Source organism: Lentinus tigrinus (genome assembly GCF_003813185.1).
Source record: "Lentinus tigrinus ALCF2SS1-7 unplaced genomic scaffold L226scaffold_9, whole genome shotgun sequence".
In the NCBI taxonomy this organism is placed as follows: Eukaryota; Fungi; Basidiomycota; class Agaricomycetes; order Polyporales; family Polyporaceae; genus Lentinus; species Lentinus tigrinus.
Window position 1 is genome coordinate 1,119,658 of NW_027137918.1, and position 16,731 is coordinate 1,136,388.

Sequence of the window (16,731 nt, forward strand, 5' to 3'; positions counted from 1 at the left end):
CCTAGGCGCTCGGGTAGAAAGTCAAGGAACTGAGGAGGGGGAAGAAGCAAGTCAATCGAAGTTAACGAAGCCAGATTACAATACATATGAGCTTCGGATGCCATATGATTCGCCACATGTCTGTCAATCGCTGGTAGATCGTGTGGATGTGTACACTTGTATGGTTAGTATCATCATCCGCGACCGGCAAACAGACGTGTTCTCCGGGTGCTGAGGTGAATTGCGTTGTGGGAACAATCACACGGAGCTCCGCAGTAGTGCACAAGGGTCTGTGGACCTTGGCTACTCCAATGCACTGCAAGATTCCATAGTGACTTTCATGGCTGCACGCAGAACAGCACCCGGAGCCTAACTTGAACCCTCACCACCGTAGCATGAGTTGACGGAGTGAGCAGGTTCGCGAATCGGCTATTCTTCACATGCCACACAATAGGCATCCGTGGACACGAAACGTACACGTACCATTCAGTGAATATCACAATCAGTACAGAGTCAAGAGCGCGATGTAGGCTTGGCCCATTCAGAACTCCTCCACATATCTCCGGATCAACGCCTCTGCCCAAGGAGAGCGAGGCTTGATTGTGCAGCGAACATCCTGGGGATAGCTGCGCAAGGATCCACAGGTGATCAGTGATGCCGTAGGACGGCGGGAAGCGATACGCACGATAGAAGCCCATCCGTCATCCCAGGGACAATCTTGACAGGCCGCCCGTGCTCGTCAAGGGGTGGAGCGATATCGAACGTGTGTAGGACGGATGCAACATTGATGAATAAGGACGCCTCGGCAATGTATCGCCCTGGGCAGATTCTGTTGCAGCGCGGAGCGACAATGAGCGATGTCTACAGCGAACAAACAATGGCCGCCCTTGCCTTCTCCCAAAACCGAACACAAACTTGGCCGGGTCGCGCACGGACGGGTCGAGCTGGCCGTTTCGAATGAATTGTTCTGGGCGAAACTCATCAGGGTCCCCATACGCCTCGGGATCCCGCATGCAAGCCCTATAGAGTGTCAGTTACATCAGGGGTACGCACGAGGTCCTTCGGCGACTCACCAAATGTTTGGCAAAATCACAGTGCCCTTGGGCATGAAATACCCGTGGAACTCGTCATCCTCGCTCAAGCTATGCGGGATGCACAGCGGCACGACATTGTGCCACCGCAAAGCTTCCTTGATGATCGCGTTCACGTATACTAGTGCCGGTTGGTCGCTGAAGTCTGGAAGACGTGTCAATCCAACAACAGAGTCAAGCTCTGCTTGCGCCTTCTTCAGGACCTCGGGATAGAGGGTCATGGCGACAAAGACCGCCTGGAAGGTGGATAAGGTCTAGCGAAGCTCTTGCAATCAGCGTCATGAGGCTGTTCGTAGGAGATGAGGGGAACTTACCGTGTCAGCTCCCGCTGCGAGTGACGGCGGTCAATGTACTGTACGGCTGTACGAGAACAAGTAGAGTGTATTCACCTTCGAAAGTAACGGAGCCCAAGCTCTGGATGACTTCTTCCTCTTCCTTACGTGTCGATCCAGCGAAACCAGTACGTTCCATGGACTCCAGGAGCTCTGACACTACCGAACAGCCGGCGGTGGGCTATCGCATTGAAGCACGGGATTAGTGCCTGCTTACAGTGCGGGTTGCTCCTGCTCACCTCCTCCTTGACGTGTGCAAATAGCGCGCGCCTTAGGCCCTCTTGAGCCGCCCGCCACTTTGAGAAGAGCTTCTGCCATCCAGTCCCAGGGAACCAAGACGGTACATAGGACAGTGCGGGAACAAGCTCGACAAGGTATTTGCCTGGCACAAGCCCCTGAGCGATGCCCTCCAACGCCACATCGATTTGAGCGATGTACGGATCGTCCTCGTCTGCAGCGTCTATGTCGTAGACTATCTTGAGCAGGGCGGAAGAGAAATTGCTGTTGAACGAGTCAGACTTGAGCCCATCAGTGCGTGAGAGATGTGCGGTACTAACTGCCGTATATGCTCTTTGAATCGAGCTGGAGACTTCAGCAATCGGGCGAGAAACTTGTGTGCAGCCGCACGCTGTACATCTTGATACTTCCAGATGACTCCCGAAGAAAAGTACTGCGAGAACAGGCTTCTGTGATGGCGCCAGAGTCGACCGTAAGGGAGCAGTCCAAAGTTTTGGCCGCAACCGATGCTATGGATCTGGTCATGAGCTCGAAGAGAGGTCTCAATAAAGGACCACTGACTTACAGTCTAATGAGAGGAGACTGCGGCCGATCAGACGTAATCGCAGAACTCTTGTCGAGGCACTCGCTGATGACTTCGGGGTTTCCCAGCACGACTATTGGTTGACTGAGCAATCTTACATATACGATGTCTCCTGCGGAGACGATTAGACAGAAGGATCGAACAACACATCGACGTCGCGCGTACCGTAGACAGAGCACAGGTCACGATATCCGATCCATGGTTTAGACCGGGGAACTTGAGGTAGATTTCCAATGAATGGCCAGGCCTTCGGACCAGGAGGTAGGGGGACCCCGCCCGAGCGCATCCGCCACGCAAAGAAAGAGCGTAGGTAGAGAGCAACTGTCAAGACGAAGATCCATGCAAGAGGTGAGAGGGAGTCGGTATCACTCATCGAGTTCATGAGACCACTAAGACGGATAAAGCACGGAGCTGTCGGTGGAGGTGACTGTATTATATCCTGCGTCGAGTGGAGACTATGCCGTACATCAAACCTTATCAGTAAGGGCTAACCCGCACGAGCACACATCTCCAGTGGGAACGACAGGGACCACAATGGTTGCACAATGACTACGTACGGCGCCCCTAGGAGAGACCTTCCCGAGGACCACTGCGCTTGAAGACAACCACGTTCGAGAGGCTCCCAATTGTCTGCTTTATTCTGCAGTTAGAGTTGACGCTTATGCTGACCTGATGGCAGCGTGAGTATAAGAAGTGGCAATTAGGTGGCAGGACGAACCTTCGCTCGCTCAGTAAGCTGGCCACGTGGGCGACCAAATGCAACAACATACAGTAGCAGGCTGAAGGCCTGACAGGGGATATAGTCTATGGTTGCTAACACGTTGAATGGCCCCAGTAAAGCAGGTGCGAGCTCGATTGGATGGACTACTGTATTCGCTTGAATGCCCGCTCGTTCATCGCACTTCAAGTGTACGTACCGGACAAGCGTCATGCAAGCATTCCTATGGACTTGTCTTCGCTCCTGCCGCCGTACTCAGGCTGACAACTCGGCCGTACGCCGTCTTACTTGTCGCCAATGTCCTCCCTCTAATCGCCCATACATACGGGGCGCATCTCTCCTAGTAGCATGCGAGATTCGAAACGGACACCGCACGGAGAGTCGAGACATGTCGGTCGGGCGGGCAGCACATCACCTGAACTGAGATCAACCTCTGAAAAATTCCGAATTGTCGGCGGATACGACATACCAACGAGGTGGATACCGAACATGGTCAGAGTCTGTAGACGGCTTGTCTCCCATAGGCAGATGATTGGACGGGCACAGAGGGGACGGACGGCCTGACTTTAGAGTATGATAGCATATGACGAAACCATGAGATGTGTGTGATTGAGGTTAAATCTTTGAAAGCTCGAAAACCGAGAGAGAGCAAGGGTGACAGAGCATGTCATTGCTAGGGTCGCCAACTCGAGAGAGAATCGGATTCGGAACGACTGCCGACGCGTGGCATCACGTGACTCCCCCAGCCACTGCAACAAGTTTGTAGTACGGAACATTATCTTATGGCATTTCTTCTACACGGGAAATCCGAGGTCACCCAGCTTGAGAGACAGGAACTCCATATGTAGCTCAGTCGTAACGCTCAACTTCGGCGAGCCTGAAGCATCTACAGGATACATAGCATGGTGCATAAACTCGTCTTATCAACGGGCTATCCACAAGTCGCAGGATCTTGGAGACGTGGCTTGGACCTATCACGATGATGAGAACATGTTCAGCGGCGCGTTTGCTTGTTCTCATAAGGATCCGAGCCTCCAACACGCCTCAGTATAAGCGATTCCGCCCAAGGAGAGCGAGGCCTGACTGTGCAGCGGACGTCCTCGGGATACCTGCGTAAAGAATATACCGTGCACATCAGCGATATCACGACGCAATGTATAGAGTTCAACACGCACGACAGCAGTCCATCCGTCATGCCAGGAACGACCTTGACAGGCCGCCCGTTCTCGTCGAGCGGTAGAGTGATGTCAAAAGTGTGTAGCAATGAGGCGACATTGATGAACAGTGACGCCAGGGCGAAGTGTCGCCCCGGACAGATCCTGTCAAATGCAACAAGTCGACGGGGATTAGCGACTTAGCAATGGCGAAATAACCATGTGCGTGCGTGCCTTCGTCCAAACCCAAATACGAACTTGACAGGATCGAGCACGGACGCGTCGAGCTTGCCATCGCGTATGAACCGTTCCGGGCGGAACTCCTCAGGCTTCTCGTATGTCTGAGTATCGTGCATACAAGCCCTGCACCAGAATCGTAGGGTCAATTCTGCGTGATATACTGACGAGGCACCGGGTGTGCTCACCAGATGTTAGGTAGGATCACAGTACCCTTCGGTATGAAGAATCCATGGAATTCGTCATCCTCGAGCGAGCAGTGCGGAACGCACAAAGGAATGACGTTATGCCACCGCAGCGCCTCCTTGATGATGGCGTTCACATATACGAGTCTAGGTTCATCACTAAAGTCAGGGAGACGCGTCGGTCCGACAACTGAGTCGAGCTCAGTTTGGGCCTTTTTCAACACCTCGGGATAGAGTGACATGGCAACGAAAACCGCTTGGAGGATGGAGAAGGTCTAGCATGATTTAGCATTACTGACGCCGCGAGAGAGACGAGCAGCTTACCGTGTCAGCTCCCCCTGGATTGTATGCGGCGGTTAGTGTTTATAGGGCTTACGGAAAGTATGGTGTGTGTTACTAACCTTCGAGAGCGACGGCACCAACGTTCTTGATAGTCTCTTCCTCATCCTTGAGCTCCGAGCCAGAGACACCAGCATACTCGAGTGACGCCAAGAGGTCTCTGACTACCGAATGGTTTCCGGATGACTGTTGCATCGAAGGGCCGTGTGAGTTTCTTCACGCCGTAAGTGCAGCGTATTGTTCCTGCTTACCTCCGTGTTCTGTACGTGCGCGAAAGGCATGTCCTTCAGGGTCATACTAGCGGTACGCCATCTCGCGAAGAGCTTCTTCGACCCAGCCCCAGGACACCAGGAAGGTAGATTCAATATCGCAGGGACCCACTCTGCGAGGAACTTGCCCTGTACAAGGCCCTGAGAGACCGCCTCAAGAGCAGCATCGACGTTGGAAATATAGGGGTCGCCCTTGTCTGCAGTCTCAATGTCATAGATGATCTTGAGCATGACAGAAGAGAAGTCACTGCAATAGAACGGTAAGTTCACGTTCGGGTTGCGCCGAACGTACATAGACATAGCTGGTACTAACTGGCGTATGTGTTCTTTAAAAGCTGCAGGATCCTTCAATAGTCGGAGGAGGAACTTGTACGCCATGGCCTGCTGCACGCCTTGGTACCGCGTGACGGCCTTCGAGGTGAAGTACTGCCAGAACATGCGCCGATGATGCCGCCAGCGCTGACCATATGGGAAAAGGCCAAAATTAAAGTCACAACCGGTACTGGCAAGGATGACATGGTTGGTTTAAGGGAGACGTGTAGCAGGAAATGCTCACGAACAGCTCGATGAGGGGGGTCTGTTGCCTGTCTGAAGTAATAGATGACCTCTTGTCGAGATACTCATTGATGACTTCGGGGCTCCCCAAAACGAGTGTTGACTGTCCTAATGACTTTACGAACACGATGTCGCCTGCAGGTGTGGTTAGATCGACGTATAAATACGAAATAATCAGCCTACAGACCATAAAGCTGGCAAAGGTTGCGATATCCGATCCATGGTTTGAAACGCGGGACATTGAACGCGTTACCTACAACTGGCCAGCGGCGGGGTCCAGGGGGAAATTGCCTCCCGTGCGATCGTGTTTGCCAATTAATGGTGGAGTGTATGTAAATCAGAACCACCAGGACGATGAGCCATGCAAGAGGTGAGACGGATCCAATGTCGACAGTTATGATGGAGGACATTGTAGCCGGTACTGGCTAAGAGCTGGGGCGACGCCCGTAATATATACTACGTCAAGCACAGGACTGAAAACTTTCCCCTCCCTTGAGTGGTCCCGCTCGCACGAACGTGCCACAGCTGGCACCCTGAAGACAGCAGATGAGAATGGGATTGACTATTGAGGTTGCGTTGACTTACCTGCAGCTTGAATTACCCGGAGCTGTTGACAGGTAGCGTCATAAGACGCAAGGCCAAGCCGATCAAGACAGGCGAGCTCTCACCTGATAGATTCAAAGTAAACGGTTATGGGGCAAGAGCGGAAATCCCTGTAACCTAGTACACGCTTCGACCCGAGGACCTCCCGGCGACAGTACTGGATGCCCCCGTGATAGACCGCATTCGACTTCACGGTGCACAGTCTCTATAGTAGTAGCTCTGTGACGGGGTAGAGCAAACTCAAGTGCTCAGCCAGCAGTCTGTCCTCCAGCAACTTGGTTCCCCGTTAGGCACATATGGATGTTCCACGCAATCTCAATTGTTATTGGCAACAGTGCGTAGCCACGCACACCTCGCGCTGTCGAGGATGAGTGCCTCAGCTTTAGGCGAACGAGGCTTGATGGTGCATCGGGCATCCTCAGGGTACCTGACGAAGGGTTGAATCAGGCAGTCCGAGTTGAAGCTGACATGACTTACGACATCGCCCCGTCTGTCATCCCAGGGGTCACCTCAACTGGCCGGCCTCCTCCGTCAACCGGAGGCCCGATATAGAACACATGCAGGACGGACGCGATGTTAACGAAGAGCCCAGCTAGTGCGAAATAGCGTCCAGGGCATATCCTGCGTCCATTCACCGGTTGGCATATAACCTTATCGTGTATATTGCACGCACCTTCTTCCGAACCCAAACACGAGCGAGAGCGGGTCGCGGATTGTAGGGCCGATCTTGCCGTCACGGATGTAACGCTCAGGCCGAAATGCCTCTGTATCTGGGTATGTCTCCGGATCGTGCATGATCGCCCTGTGAGGCAAATGATTTAGTCGTCCAGCAAAGAATGATATAGGTCCCAAACGCACCACATGTTGGGAAGCAGAACAGTGCCAGCAGGTATAAAGTACCCGTAGAGCTCGTCGTCATCTATCGTACAGTGGGGCAGTCCTAACGGATCTACGATATGCCACCGCAGCGCTTCCCTAACGATAGCACCGATGTAGACGAGGGAATCTTGGTCGCTGTAGTCCGGAAGCCGGTCGGGACCAACGACTGCGTCCAGCTCAGCTTGCGCCTTCTTCTGTACGTCAGGGTACAACGATAGCGCAACGAATGCGCCAAGCAGGGTCGAAACCATCTGCAGAGCCGCCTCTTCAGCCGAGTGTCGAGATGATTTGCGACCAACCTACGGTGTCAGAGCCAGCTGCGAAACTCTTCGGATCAGTGACAAACTCTAGAATGCATGCAGTACTCACCTAAAAATGCGGTAGCACATACATTCTTCACGATATCCTCTTCCTCGTGATATGATGGCTCCCTCGGATGCGGTAATCCAGCAATGAGATCGCTCATGATGCACTGTGGTGCCTCGGTCCCCGATTCCTAGAGCCATCGAGTTCATTATCAGTGTACGTCTGACAAGATCCGGGAGCTCAGCGCGTACCATACACTTCCGTACGCAGTCGTATGGCATGTCCTTGAGCTTCTCCGCCGCCTGCTGCCACTTCGCAAACAGCCTCTGCGGTCGAGCACCAGGAAACCAGGTCTGAATATAGCGCAGGAAAGGAAGGTACTCCACCAGGAACTTCCTTGGCACGAGCCCTTCGGAGGCGCCTTCCAGGGTCTCGTCCATGACCGCGAGGTACTCGTCTTTCTCCGCCGACACGTCAATACCATATGCGAGCTTCAGTACCGATCTCCCGAACGCGCTTCAGCGTACAGCTGTCAGCGAAGAACCGGTCGAAGAGTCTAGTACTAATGGGACTTACAAACGCATATGCTCCTTGAGGTTCGACGGATCCTTGAGGAGCCTCTCCAAGAATTTATGCGTCATATCGCGTTGTATCGGCCCAGATGCGATGGTCGCGTCCCGGTCAAAGTGCTGCCAGAAAGCACGCCGGTGACGACTCCACCAGCGCCCGTAGGGCATGAAGCCGAAGTTCAGACTCTCGCCCGTGCTACTCGAGCGGTCATCCATCAGCATCTCCTGCATATCGCCAGAAGACTAGTACTCACAGCTCAAGCATGATCGTCTGCTTCCGGCTGGCAGTGTTTGTTGATCCTGTGTTGAGAGACTCCCGGATGATATCTGCGCTCCCAAGAACTACGATAGACTGTCCGAAGATACGAAAGTGCAGTATGTCTCCTGCAGAGCGTACAGAGTCGTTATCTCTGGGAATGCACTTGAGTGTTGATATGCCACGTACCGTATTTGGAACAGAGGTCCCTGTAAGCGTACCACGGCTTGTGAATAGGTATGTCGAACATGTTGCCAAGAACTGGGAGACCCGTTGGACCCGGAGGGAACGATAGGCCTCGGCTCCGTCTTCTCCACCTCACGGCAGACCACACGTATGCCAGAATGCCAAGAAGCAGCAGAAAAAGCAAGTCAACGAGGCTCATGGCGGAAATGGGGTAATCCAAGGCGTCGTCCGGGAAGGGTGCCTTTATACTTCACCATGGTGTGAGAGGAGGGTACCCGACAAGGAGATCAGCATGCCGTCCTATATCCGACCGTGACCTGAATGGAGAAGCTGCAACAGTCCAGGACCTATCAGCACCAGGGCAGGGCGTGCCACAGTACTCTCGGTCCGAGCACCATCGTCCAATGCCAATGCCATGTCGCTCTCCAGGGCCTAGAGACGCTCACGTTCCAAGCTCGGTCCGAGCACGGTGTGCCAAAGTTTGCACGAAGATGGATACGTCGAAAACTGAACATGTTGTTCATGGTTTTATGACGTGTCCCATGGTGCATAGCTGATCATGCCGCTGCGTCAGCACTAGTCCAGAGTCACGGTGTGCGAACTTGGAAGCCCTCCCGTGCTGTATATATGCGCCGTCTCGGACCCGTAACTATCCTGTAGTTCAGTACGGGTGTGCAACGTCGAACATGGTCGGAACACTCACCTCTCCTCGGGGACCCATGATTCTGAGGGTACGATTGTGGAGGTTACGGGGAGAAACCGAAGATGCTGTCCCCCTTTCGCAAGGAGGCGCCTTAAGCGCCACAGGTACCGACACTAGTCGCAGAAGGAGACTAGTACGCAAGATACTTGCAGAACCCGAAGACGAGTGTAGACTACGACAGCAAATTAATGATAACGATGCGATGCATGCAATGTATGTACAAAGTGCGTTCTAGGAGGCAGCCGTCTCTCTCTGCTCTGCTCTACAGTGTCCACACCACCACCACATACGCCTGACGCCGGCACCTCCAGAACCGCAGGCATCCTCCGGCAGACACAGAATCCATGATATCACCTCTCAAGAATGCTCAGACGTACATCAGACTACGGTCATGCCTGACCTTCACCGCGTCCGGCCTCGTCGACTTGTTCGACATCCTCTCCCAAATCGGGTCCACGTCCGGCCCATCCAAGTCACCAGCCCCATCCCATCCCCAGCACCATACTGTGCGCGTTGTGAGCAAGACTCGTTGGGCAGCGGAGGGAGGTGAAGATGGGAGACTTACCATACTCAGGCCCGGGCTGGAAGTGGATCGCTTCGCTCTCCTCTTCCGTGAACAGCCGGTCGTGCGGCCCAAACCACGCGCGGTCCTGCGGGTCCGTGCGGGGGTTGTCGGGCAGCCCGCCCAAGCGGACGTACCCTCGGATGGCGGTCAAGTTCCTTCTCGCCGGATGGATGATGTCGAACACGCGCTAATTCGCGCACACCGCATATAATCAGTCTGAGCCTTTTCTTGCACCAACAAGCAACAGGGGATCACACGTACGTGGTCATAAGCTAACTTGACTCTCGGCACCATCAGAATCCGTCCATAGCCCGCCTCCCAGTAGTCGTTGCAGATGAGCGAGCACTCGGAAGCGGAGCACTCGCTCTCGGTGATGCGCGCCATGCGGAAGCGTACGTGCGGTGGCGAGTAGAAGGGAGCCGGGTCGAGGATGGCGATGCCGTTCCAGCATGATTGTACTTGGATAGGGAGGTGCTGCAGGAAACGCTCCTGCGACGGACCGTGCGCGAAGATCGACTCGAAGGGCGCGTTCTCGAGCGCGGTGCCATTGATATCGCGCGCTACCCAGTTGTCGTAAAAGACGGGCGAGCCCTGTGGTGGCCGCTCAGCATATGGGGGGAAACACGAGAGGAAAAAAGACATACGAGCTCTTCGTGGTACATGTAGTCCGCCGCGCAGGTGATGCCCGCATTGTTCCTCCGGCTCTGCCAGATGAGCTCCAGAAGGTCGTCTACGCACGGTAAGATGTCGTTCATGAAGATGATCGTGTCAAAGTACTCGTTCTCCGCATCGCGCAACTCGTGAAGGGGTACGAACGCCGCATTGCGCACCTCCGCGAGATACTCGATACGGTGGTTGAACGCACCGCGCGTGCGCATGGACGTGCGGATCGTCACGCGCATACCGACGCTGCGCGTGAGCGCGTCGAAGATGCGCAAGAGTGCCTTCGTCTGGTCCGTCGAGCCGTTCTCGTAGATGGACACATAGACGTTGTGGTACCCGAGGATGGCAGCCACGCGGAAGAGTGTCGCGAACAGGTCAGGGATGACGTCGAACGAGTTGTAAAGGTTGATCGCGAAGAAGTACTTGTGGTTGTCGGGCCCAAACCGGCGCGATGACGGTACGTAGTCGCCGTCAACGTTGCTACCGAGTCCGAGTGCATCCAGCCATGACGATGTGGATGGGGACTGGTGGCCAACGAGGGGAGAATATCGGTCGGCAGCTTGCTCTTTGTACATGGGTTGTGCTGGTCGCGTGCATTCTTTCGTATAGTGCGGGGAGAGGTGGGTGAGGAGTTCCAATACTCGTCTTCGTTGCTGGAGAGTAGGGAGAGTGATGGGCTGTCGTGTCGGCGTGCGGGAGGAAGGAAGTACTGGTGCGTGGCCGCCTCGCCATGTTGACCTGTGCTCCTGTTCATGGTTTGGTCAGTATGTCGACCCTCCGCATGTCATTGCTGGACTGTTACAAGCCACGGCTCAAGAACACAAACCCCTTGGGCGACCCCCGCCCTTCACGCGCATTTCATTAAGTCTGTCAGCCAACCCTCCTTCCGCCAACATCACTAGCTGCTAAGACACAGCCGGAAGGAGCAGACCCCAACGAGCGCGTGAAGAGTTTACGCTCCATTCTCCTCAATCAAAGCCAGCAGCGCCAGTCCCCTGTGGCTGGTCCAGGAACGCAGAGGGCGGGTGTCTTCGGAAACAGTCTGTGGCCAGACCAAGGGGCTAGCAAAGGCTCCATGAAGCCAGTCTGGAGGCCCTGGACGCAGTGCTGCCGAGCGGGAGGAGTGTTGGGAAGGGCACTGGGGGAGGTTACCCAGTGACGTGAAGCCGTCCAGAGCAGGCCTCGAAGCACATATCATCCAGACATAGCCTCTTGAATTGGAAGGAGAAAGGCGAATCTTGACGTATATGTATCAAAAAACTGGGAACTCACCGCAGAAAACATCTTGGAGACGAAGAGGCCAATGATAATCCCGACGGAGAGCGCTACCCATGTGGGGATCCTCTGGAGCGGGTGCTTGCCCCGTGGCTGCATGGTGGGGAGGAGATGTATCCTGAGAGCACGGTTAAATGTATAGTAGACCATGGCGACAAGAGGGCGGAGGAAGACCGCAGAATGGACACGTACGGTGGACGGGTATGGTTCCCCTTCTGAGCGAATTCAGACGCGTTAGCTCCGGTGTTCCCGAGCGTGTCGCTGGTGGATGAACAGCGCTGCCTCCGCGCGCGAGGAACGGCAACCCAGAAAGTATTACGGAGGTGTAGCCTAGGAATTGAGGGGTATCTGGGCGAGGGTGGGCGCGGACAGGAGAAGAGGGTTACAACAAACTTGCTATTTCGCAGGGCGCGCGAGGCGAGGCGCGCATACAGACGCGCATACTGTATGCCACCGGGGCGGGTTCTCGTCTTCCTCCTCGCCCGCTCGCTTTTACTGCCACTCTTTTCACGTCTCACGACCGTACACACCGTCGAGCTCGACGACGTCCGCCGCGGATGCAGCGCCGCGCTGGCAAGGGCCTTGCCCACATCTCCATCCCCTCCACCCCCGCCCACATGCCCGCCGACCCGGAGAAGGCCTCTCGCCTTCAACAGAAGAGTCTCGGGGTCACAAATCGCATATGGCTCATCCTCCTTGCCTTCGTCGCCCTCATCCTCTTCACCCGCTCCGTACTTCCCTCAGAGTCTGTCAACCCCCGACACAGGCTCCTCCACACCGACCTCAAGCCGAAGAACTACCTGAACCTTACCGAGGACGCCAATCCTTTCCCCTTCTGCCCAGCTCTCGGCCCAGGAGATGAGCTAGCACACAAGTACGACCCCTTCATCCTCTCTACCACCCGCTTCCACCTGGGCAGCGGTGCACGCGTCCAGCGCGTCATCAACAAGGCCCTCAGCGGCCTCCCCGTTACAATCAGTGTAATTGGCGGCTCTGGTGAGCATCTCGTCTCGACTTTTCGTTTCCGGTTTCTGTTCCCCTCCATGTCCGCGGCGGCGCGTGTGGACTGGTCATGACCGTGTCATTGAATACCTCGATGCGCCGGCCGTCCCTGGTTCACGTTGCATCTTGAGAGTCTAGGGGTTAGTGCGCAAAGTCCTCCCTTATAAGTCCGCCCTACTGCTTCCTATGGGCGTGTGCCTGGCTTCTTGACATTCTGAAGGCAAGCCTTCGAACGCCCTACGTCCATCTCGTACGTGTCGCGACACTTCCTCGTTATCAAATGGTCTGCAGAACGGCCCTATCATCGCAACGTAGAGTGACGACACTGCAATGTTCTGGTCGCGCTAATGTTTGCGCTTCTGCTCCCCGACGACCTCTATTTAGCTCATGATGAGCGACTCATACGTCAGTGACATGCGCATATCTCTCAGGGTCCAAGAACTTAACCTTGACTGCAAGGATTGGCGTCGTGTTATAGGTCATCTGTCCCTGGGTGACGTTATGCTGGTCGCGGTCACTGGACGGTTTTAGGCATCTGTCTATCCCCATTTTCATGATTATTACGCTACGGACACGTTGGCTTCCCGTTTTCGTTCAACGAGAGGCTGCTCGCACGCGAGAAGCAAGGACAGTACGGTGTCTTGTTCCGCGAGTGGTTGCGGTATTGGCATCGAATTTGTTCTGGTGACTATTCTCGAGAGGATCCACCGTGACCCACGTGTGAGAGCAGGACATAACGGCCATCCAAAGGGTGTGGAGTATGAGGTCTACCCGAGGATACAAAAATGTCAATAGGGGTGGTCAAAGCTTAGGGATCCTACGGGATTCTGAGGGCGTTTCCGGGCGTTTCTGAGACCGAGAATCTCCACAGAATCCCAAATTCATCCTACCACCTCGTCAGCAACGCCTCCCGGGTAACCGGGGAAGTGTTCGCTGATCAAGCGTATGGCCCTCAGGTCAGAATATCGGGACCCAGAAACGCGTTTCTGCGTCACCAGAATCGCCTCCCAGAATCGCCTTCAGAATCCGCAGAAGTCCGTGGAGGCAGCACACCTTGGTATACGCTCCTTTCGTTTCCCTTCGTCTTCTGCCTTTCCTGTCGATCGAGTTCTGTGTTGCTGACGCCATGTGTTCTCAGTATCCGCATGCCATGGTGCCGGCGATGACCCGCTATCACCAAGCTGCTGGCCTGCACGCTTCTTCAACTGGTGGAACGGCGTATTCCCGCATCCAGCGACTGAACTCACGAACGGCGCCATGCGTCGCACGAGCGCATCCTACTTTGGCTTCTGCAACGCCCACCACATTCCCGACATCACCGACATGGTCATTGTTGAGTTGGATGTCGACGACGCAAAGTGCGTGCTATTCCTGTCGAGCGCGTGTGCCAAAGCTGACGCTGTCGTCTTAGCTCCGATGCGTCCATGGAGGAGTTTGAGCTGCTCATCCGCTCCATCTTGATCCGGCCGGACGCGCCAGCTGTGCTCATCCTCGGCCACTTCAGCCCTCAGGTCGCGCAGTCAAAAGGTTTCGCAGGCGCCGACCACTGGCACAGTCTCGTCGCGCACTTCTACGACATCCCCCACGTTAGGTATGTCTGCGCAGCTCGAGACTGCGAGCTTTGCACTGACTCCCGCGCAGCATCAAGCCGATCCTGTACCCCAAGTACATCGCGGACCCGCACTCGATCGAGAAGTACTTCGCGGACCCCATCCTCGCGAACGCCGCAGGGCACGAGGTCATCGCCGACGTGCTCACGTCGTACTTCCAGACACAGGTATGCTTGACCTGGGCGGCGATCATGGGCCACTCGGCGGAGGCTCTCCCCTCGCCTGCGGCCCCTGTCTACCCCGACGGCCAGGCGAAGCACCCCACGGACGCCCGGGGTCTCTTCGGCGGCGTCGCCCAGCGCAAGGGTGCTGCTGGCGCCGCCTCGCCGGAGGACGAGCAGATGAACCGTGCTGCTGCCGGCGCCCTCCCTGCTGGCGTTGCGAGCGGGGAGTCGTCCGGACGCACCGTCAGCCAAGACCCGCGCCTGCGCGTGCCCCCTGTGCTCATCAACTCCCGCCCGGCGGACCTCGAGGAGGCCCCCTTCGAGGAGGTCGCGCCGTACTGCGTGTCTGCGAACGACCTCGTGAACCCGCTGCCGCTGTCGATGTTCGCTGGGTCCGGTTGGGCGGCGTACCACCCGCCGCCAGGTAGCGCGGAGCTGTCCTCGCACGCGCACTACTTCTACTCGAGCCTGCCGACGAGCAAGCTCCGGGTGAACATTCAGGCGGGCGCGGGCGACGTCGCGGTGTACTACGTGAAGGAGCCGGAGTCGGAGGTTGGGATGGGGAGCGCTGTGGAGTGTTGGGTGGACGACAACTACCCTGGTGCGGTCGTGATCGAGAACGCTGGACAGGTCGGGGAGCCGACACCAACGTGAGTGCATCTCCGCCCGTTCGTCTGACTTTGGGATGCTGATGAGTGCGGCTTGCAGGTTGCAAATGATTGACCGCCGTGTCGCACGGGGGACGCACTACGTCGAGTGTCAGCTACTAGGTGAGGAGGACGACCGGAACGTGCCGCCGTTCAAGATCATTGGCATCTTCGCGACGTGAGGGCGATGGGTGCAGGAATGTGTTCTGTGTTACGTGACGTGTAAGTACGTGGACGGTCTTTAGGCTATACATAGACTTTTGATAATACCGAGAGATTTGCTTGTCGAGGGTGCAGCGATGCAATCGCATAACGCTAGTAAGAGTTATGCAGTAATACCATATAGTCGGGGAGCAGGGGAAAAAATCCTCAAATGACGCCCAATGGACATTCAGGGGATTGAACCCTGGACCTCACGCATGCGAAGCGTGCGCGCTACCACTGCGCCAAATGCCCGTGGCCCTTGCGCCGAGCCTGACTATCTCCTATGTAAGTGATTCAACACTTAGAGCGCTCCGCAAGAACGACCCATGCCACTGCAAAGAACGTATCCTTTCCGCGTGCGAGAAATGGTAAGTAATTCGGAGGAAAGAATTAAACTTCCAGATACTTTGCTAAACCATACGTTTGAACCTTTTCAGCCTTAGGAAATTTTATCGCAACCTTTCCTTAGCCTAGAGAGGCGCAGCCGTCCGAGATTCAGCAGCCTTTCGGCGGATGATAGAGCTTAACATTTCACTTACCATTTCATCATCATTTCTTGAATAGGCAAACGATGGCGGGTTTCCTGTGAATCGTGATGCACCATGACAGCTATCTCAAGGAACGGCGTCGCTCGCTCGCCCGGATCACGGGAAACGAGTGCAGTACAGCGATTTGAGCGAACACTGGGGTCGGAGCGAACACTGGGGACGCGATAGTAGGTTATGTTTGGTTGTGTGGCAAGTGAAGTAGGGCTGAGATTCGCAAGTCAACGCACGGGCTCGGACGCGTTGCGTTGCGGGGTATGACGCGCCTGGGGGTTCGGCAGGAGTTTCCCGTGATCCGGGCACACACATGGCTGGCGAGCGAGCGACGCCGTTTTTTGAGATAGCTGGAAGAAGAACCACCAATGCAGGAGAATCACACGAAGTCCACAGAGACAATATTGGACACATCTACCGAAGACTCGACCTGTAAGGTAAATATGGCGTCTGGACTTACTCCGTTCTATAGATAGGCTATTGAGTGGGATGATCCACGCCTCAGGGCCCATGTGCTAGACGCTTCATTGCTGCAGCATCGTGCACGAAGGTCGCGGAGAAATGAACGACCTGGTCCGCCGTGGAAGAGCCCAGCAAGGCGGACCGGTGCCGGAGAGTAATTTTGCATTTGAGTTTTCTGCGTCTATGTCGCTGCGCCTGAACGCACGTTCGACTTTGACGTGTCCTCGAGCAATCTCAGGCAACCTTGTGCGAGCAGGACGGCGGGTAGGCTCGTGCTGGTTCTGTCGAGAGCAGCAAAGGCCGCGTAGTGACATACGCGTCGGCAAACGCGTCTGTGGCGGGAGAGTACAAAAAGGTACCGCACCGGTTGCCGGGTTCAGCCAATCAGAGCAGAGATTACGTCAGATTCTCATGTATTA

The 16,731-nt window shown here is 55.5% G+C and overlaps 5 protein-coding genes and 1 non-coding gene across 6 annotated transcripts; 1 reads left to right on the forward strand and 5 right to left on the reverse strand.

Moving 5' to 3' along the window:
* Positions 1 to 441: 441 nt before the first annotated feature.
* L226DRAFT_534190 (cytochrome P450) lies at positions 442 to 2,614 on the reverse strand. The gene is made up of 10 exons (XM_067680613.1): positions 2,388 to 2,614; positions 2,205 to 2,334; positions 1,960 to 2,148; positions 1,642 to 1,903; positions 1,460 to 1,583; positions 1,385 to 1,398; positions 1,053 to 1,324; positions 871 to 999; positions 665 to 808; positions 442 to 605 (listed from the first exon to the last, which is right to left on the reverse strand). Exons 1-10 carry the CDS (start codon positions 2,602 to 2,604, stop codon positions 521 to 523), a joined length of 1,566 nt encoding a protein of 521 aa, XP_067536711.1. The 5' UTR covers positions 2,605 to 2,614; the 3' UTR covers positions 442 to 520.
* Positions 2,615 to 3,797: 1,183 nt separating this feature from the next.
* L226DRAFT_506986 (cytochrome P450) lies at positions 3,798 to 6,089 on the reverse strand (the record flags this gene model as incomplete). The annotated part of the gene is made up of 10 exons (XM_067678107.1): positions 3,798 to 4,049; positions 4,116 to 4,259; positions 4,329 to 4,457; positions 4,520 to 4,791; positions 4,841 to 4,854; positions 4,918 to 5,041; positions 5,107 to 5,371; positions 5,438 to 5,626; positions 5,685 to 5,814; positions 5,867 to 6,089. 10 exons carry the CDS (start codon positions 6,087 to 6,089, stop codon positions 3,935 to 3,937), a joined length of 1,605 nt encoding a protein of 534 aa, XP_067536712.1. The 3' UTR covers positions 3,798 to 3,934.
* Positions 6,090 to 6,409: 320 nt separating this feature from the next.
* Positions 6,410 to 9,070, reverse strand: L226DRAFT_398022 (cytochrome P450). The gene is made up of 10 exons (XM_067674544.1): positions 8,482 to 9,070; positions 8,291 to 8,420; positions 8,044 to 8,232; positions 7,719 to 7,983; positions 7,531 to 7,657; positions 7,465 to 7,478; positions 7,141 to 7,412; positions 6,956 to 7,084; positions 6,760 to 6,903; positions 6,410 to 6,709 (listed from the first exon to the last, which is right to left on the reverse strand). The coding sequence occupies exons 1-10, from the start codon at positions 8,675 to 8,677 to the stop codon at positions 6,598 to 6,600; spliced, it is 1,578 nt and encodes a 525-aa protein (XP_067536713.1). The 5' UTR covers positions 8,678 to 9,070; the 3' UTR covers positions 6,410 to 6,597.
* A 478-nt stretch (positions 9,071 to 9,548) lies between these two features.
* Positions 9,549 to 11,783, reverse strand: L226DRAFT_461459 (glycosyltransferase family 69 protein; the record flags this gene model as incomplete). The annotated part of the gene is made up of 5 exons (XM_067675650.1): positions 9,549 to 9,685; positions 9,747 to 9,933; positions 10,008 to 10,337; positions 10,391 to 11,155; positions 11,682 to 11,783. The coding sequence occupies 5 exons, from the start codon at positions 11,781 to 11,783 to the stop codon at positions 9,549 to 9,551; spliced, it is 1,521 nt and encodes a 506-aa protein (XP_067536714.1).
* A 518-nt stretch (positions 11,784 to 12,301) lies between these two features.
* On the forward strand, positions 12,302 to 15,289 carry L226DRAFT_545258 (uncharacterized protein; the record flags this gene model as incomplete). Its single annotated transcript, XM_067682335.1, has 5 exons — positions 12,302 to 12,680; positions 13,825 to 14,044; positions 14,098 to 14,277; positions 14,328 to 15,110; positions 15,169 to 15,289. 5 exons carry the CDS (start codon positions 12,302 to 12,304, stop codon positions 15,287 to 15,289), a joined length of 1,683 nt encoding a protein of 560 aa, XP_067536715.1.
* A 202-nt stretch (positions 15,290 to 15,491) lies between these two features.
* Positions 15,492 to 15,563, reverse strand: L226DRAFT_t99. Its single transcript has one exon. It is a non-coding gene; the product is annotated as a tRNA-Ala (tRNA).
* Between the last annotated feature and the right edge of the window lie 1,168 nt (positions 15,564 to 16,731).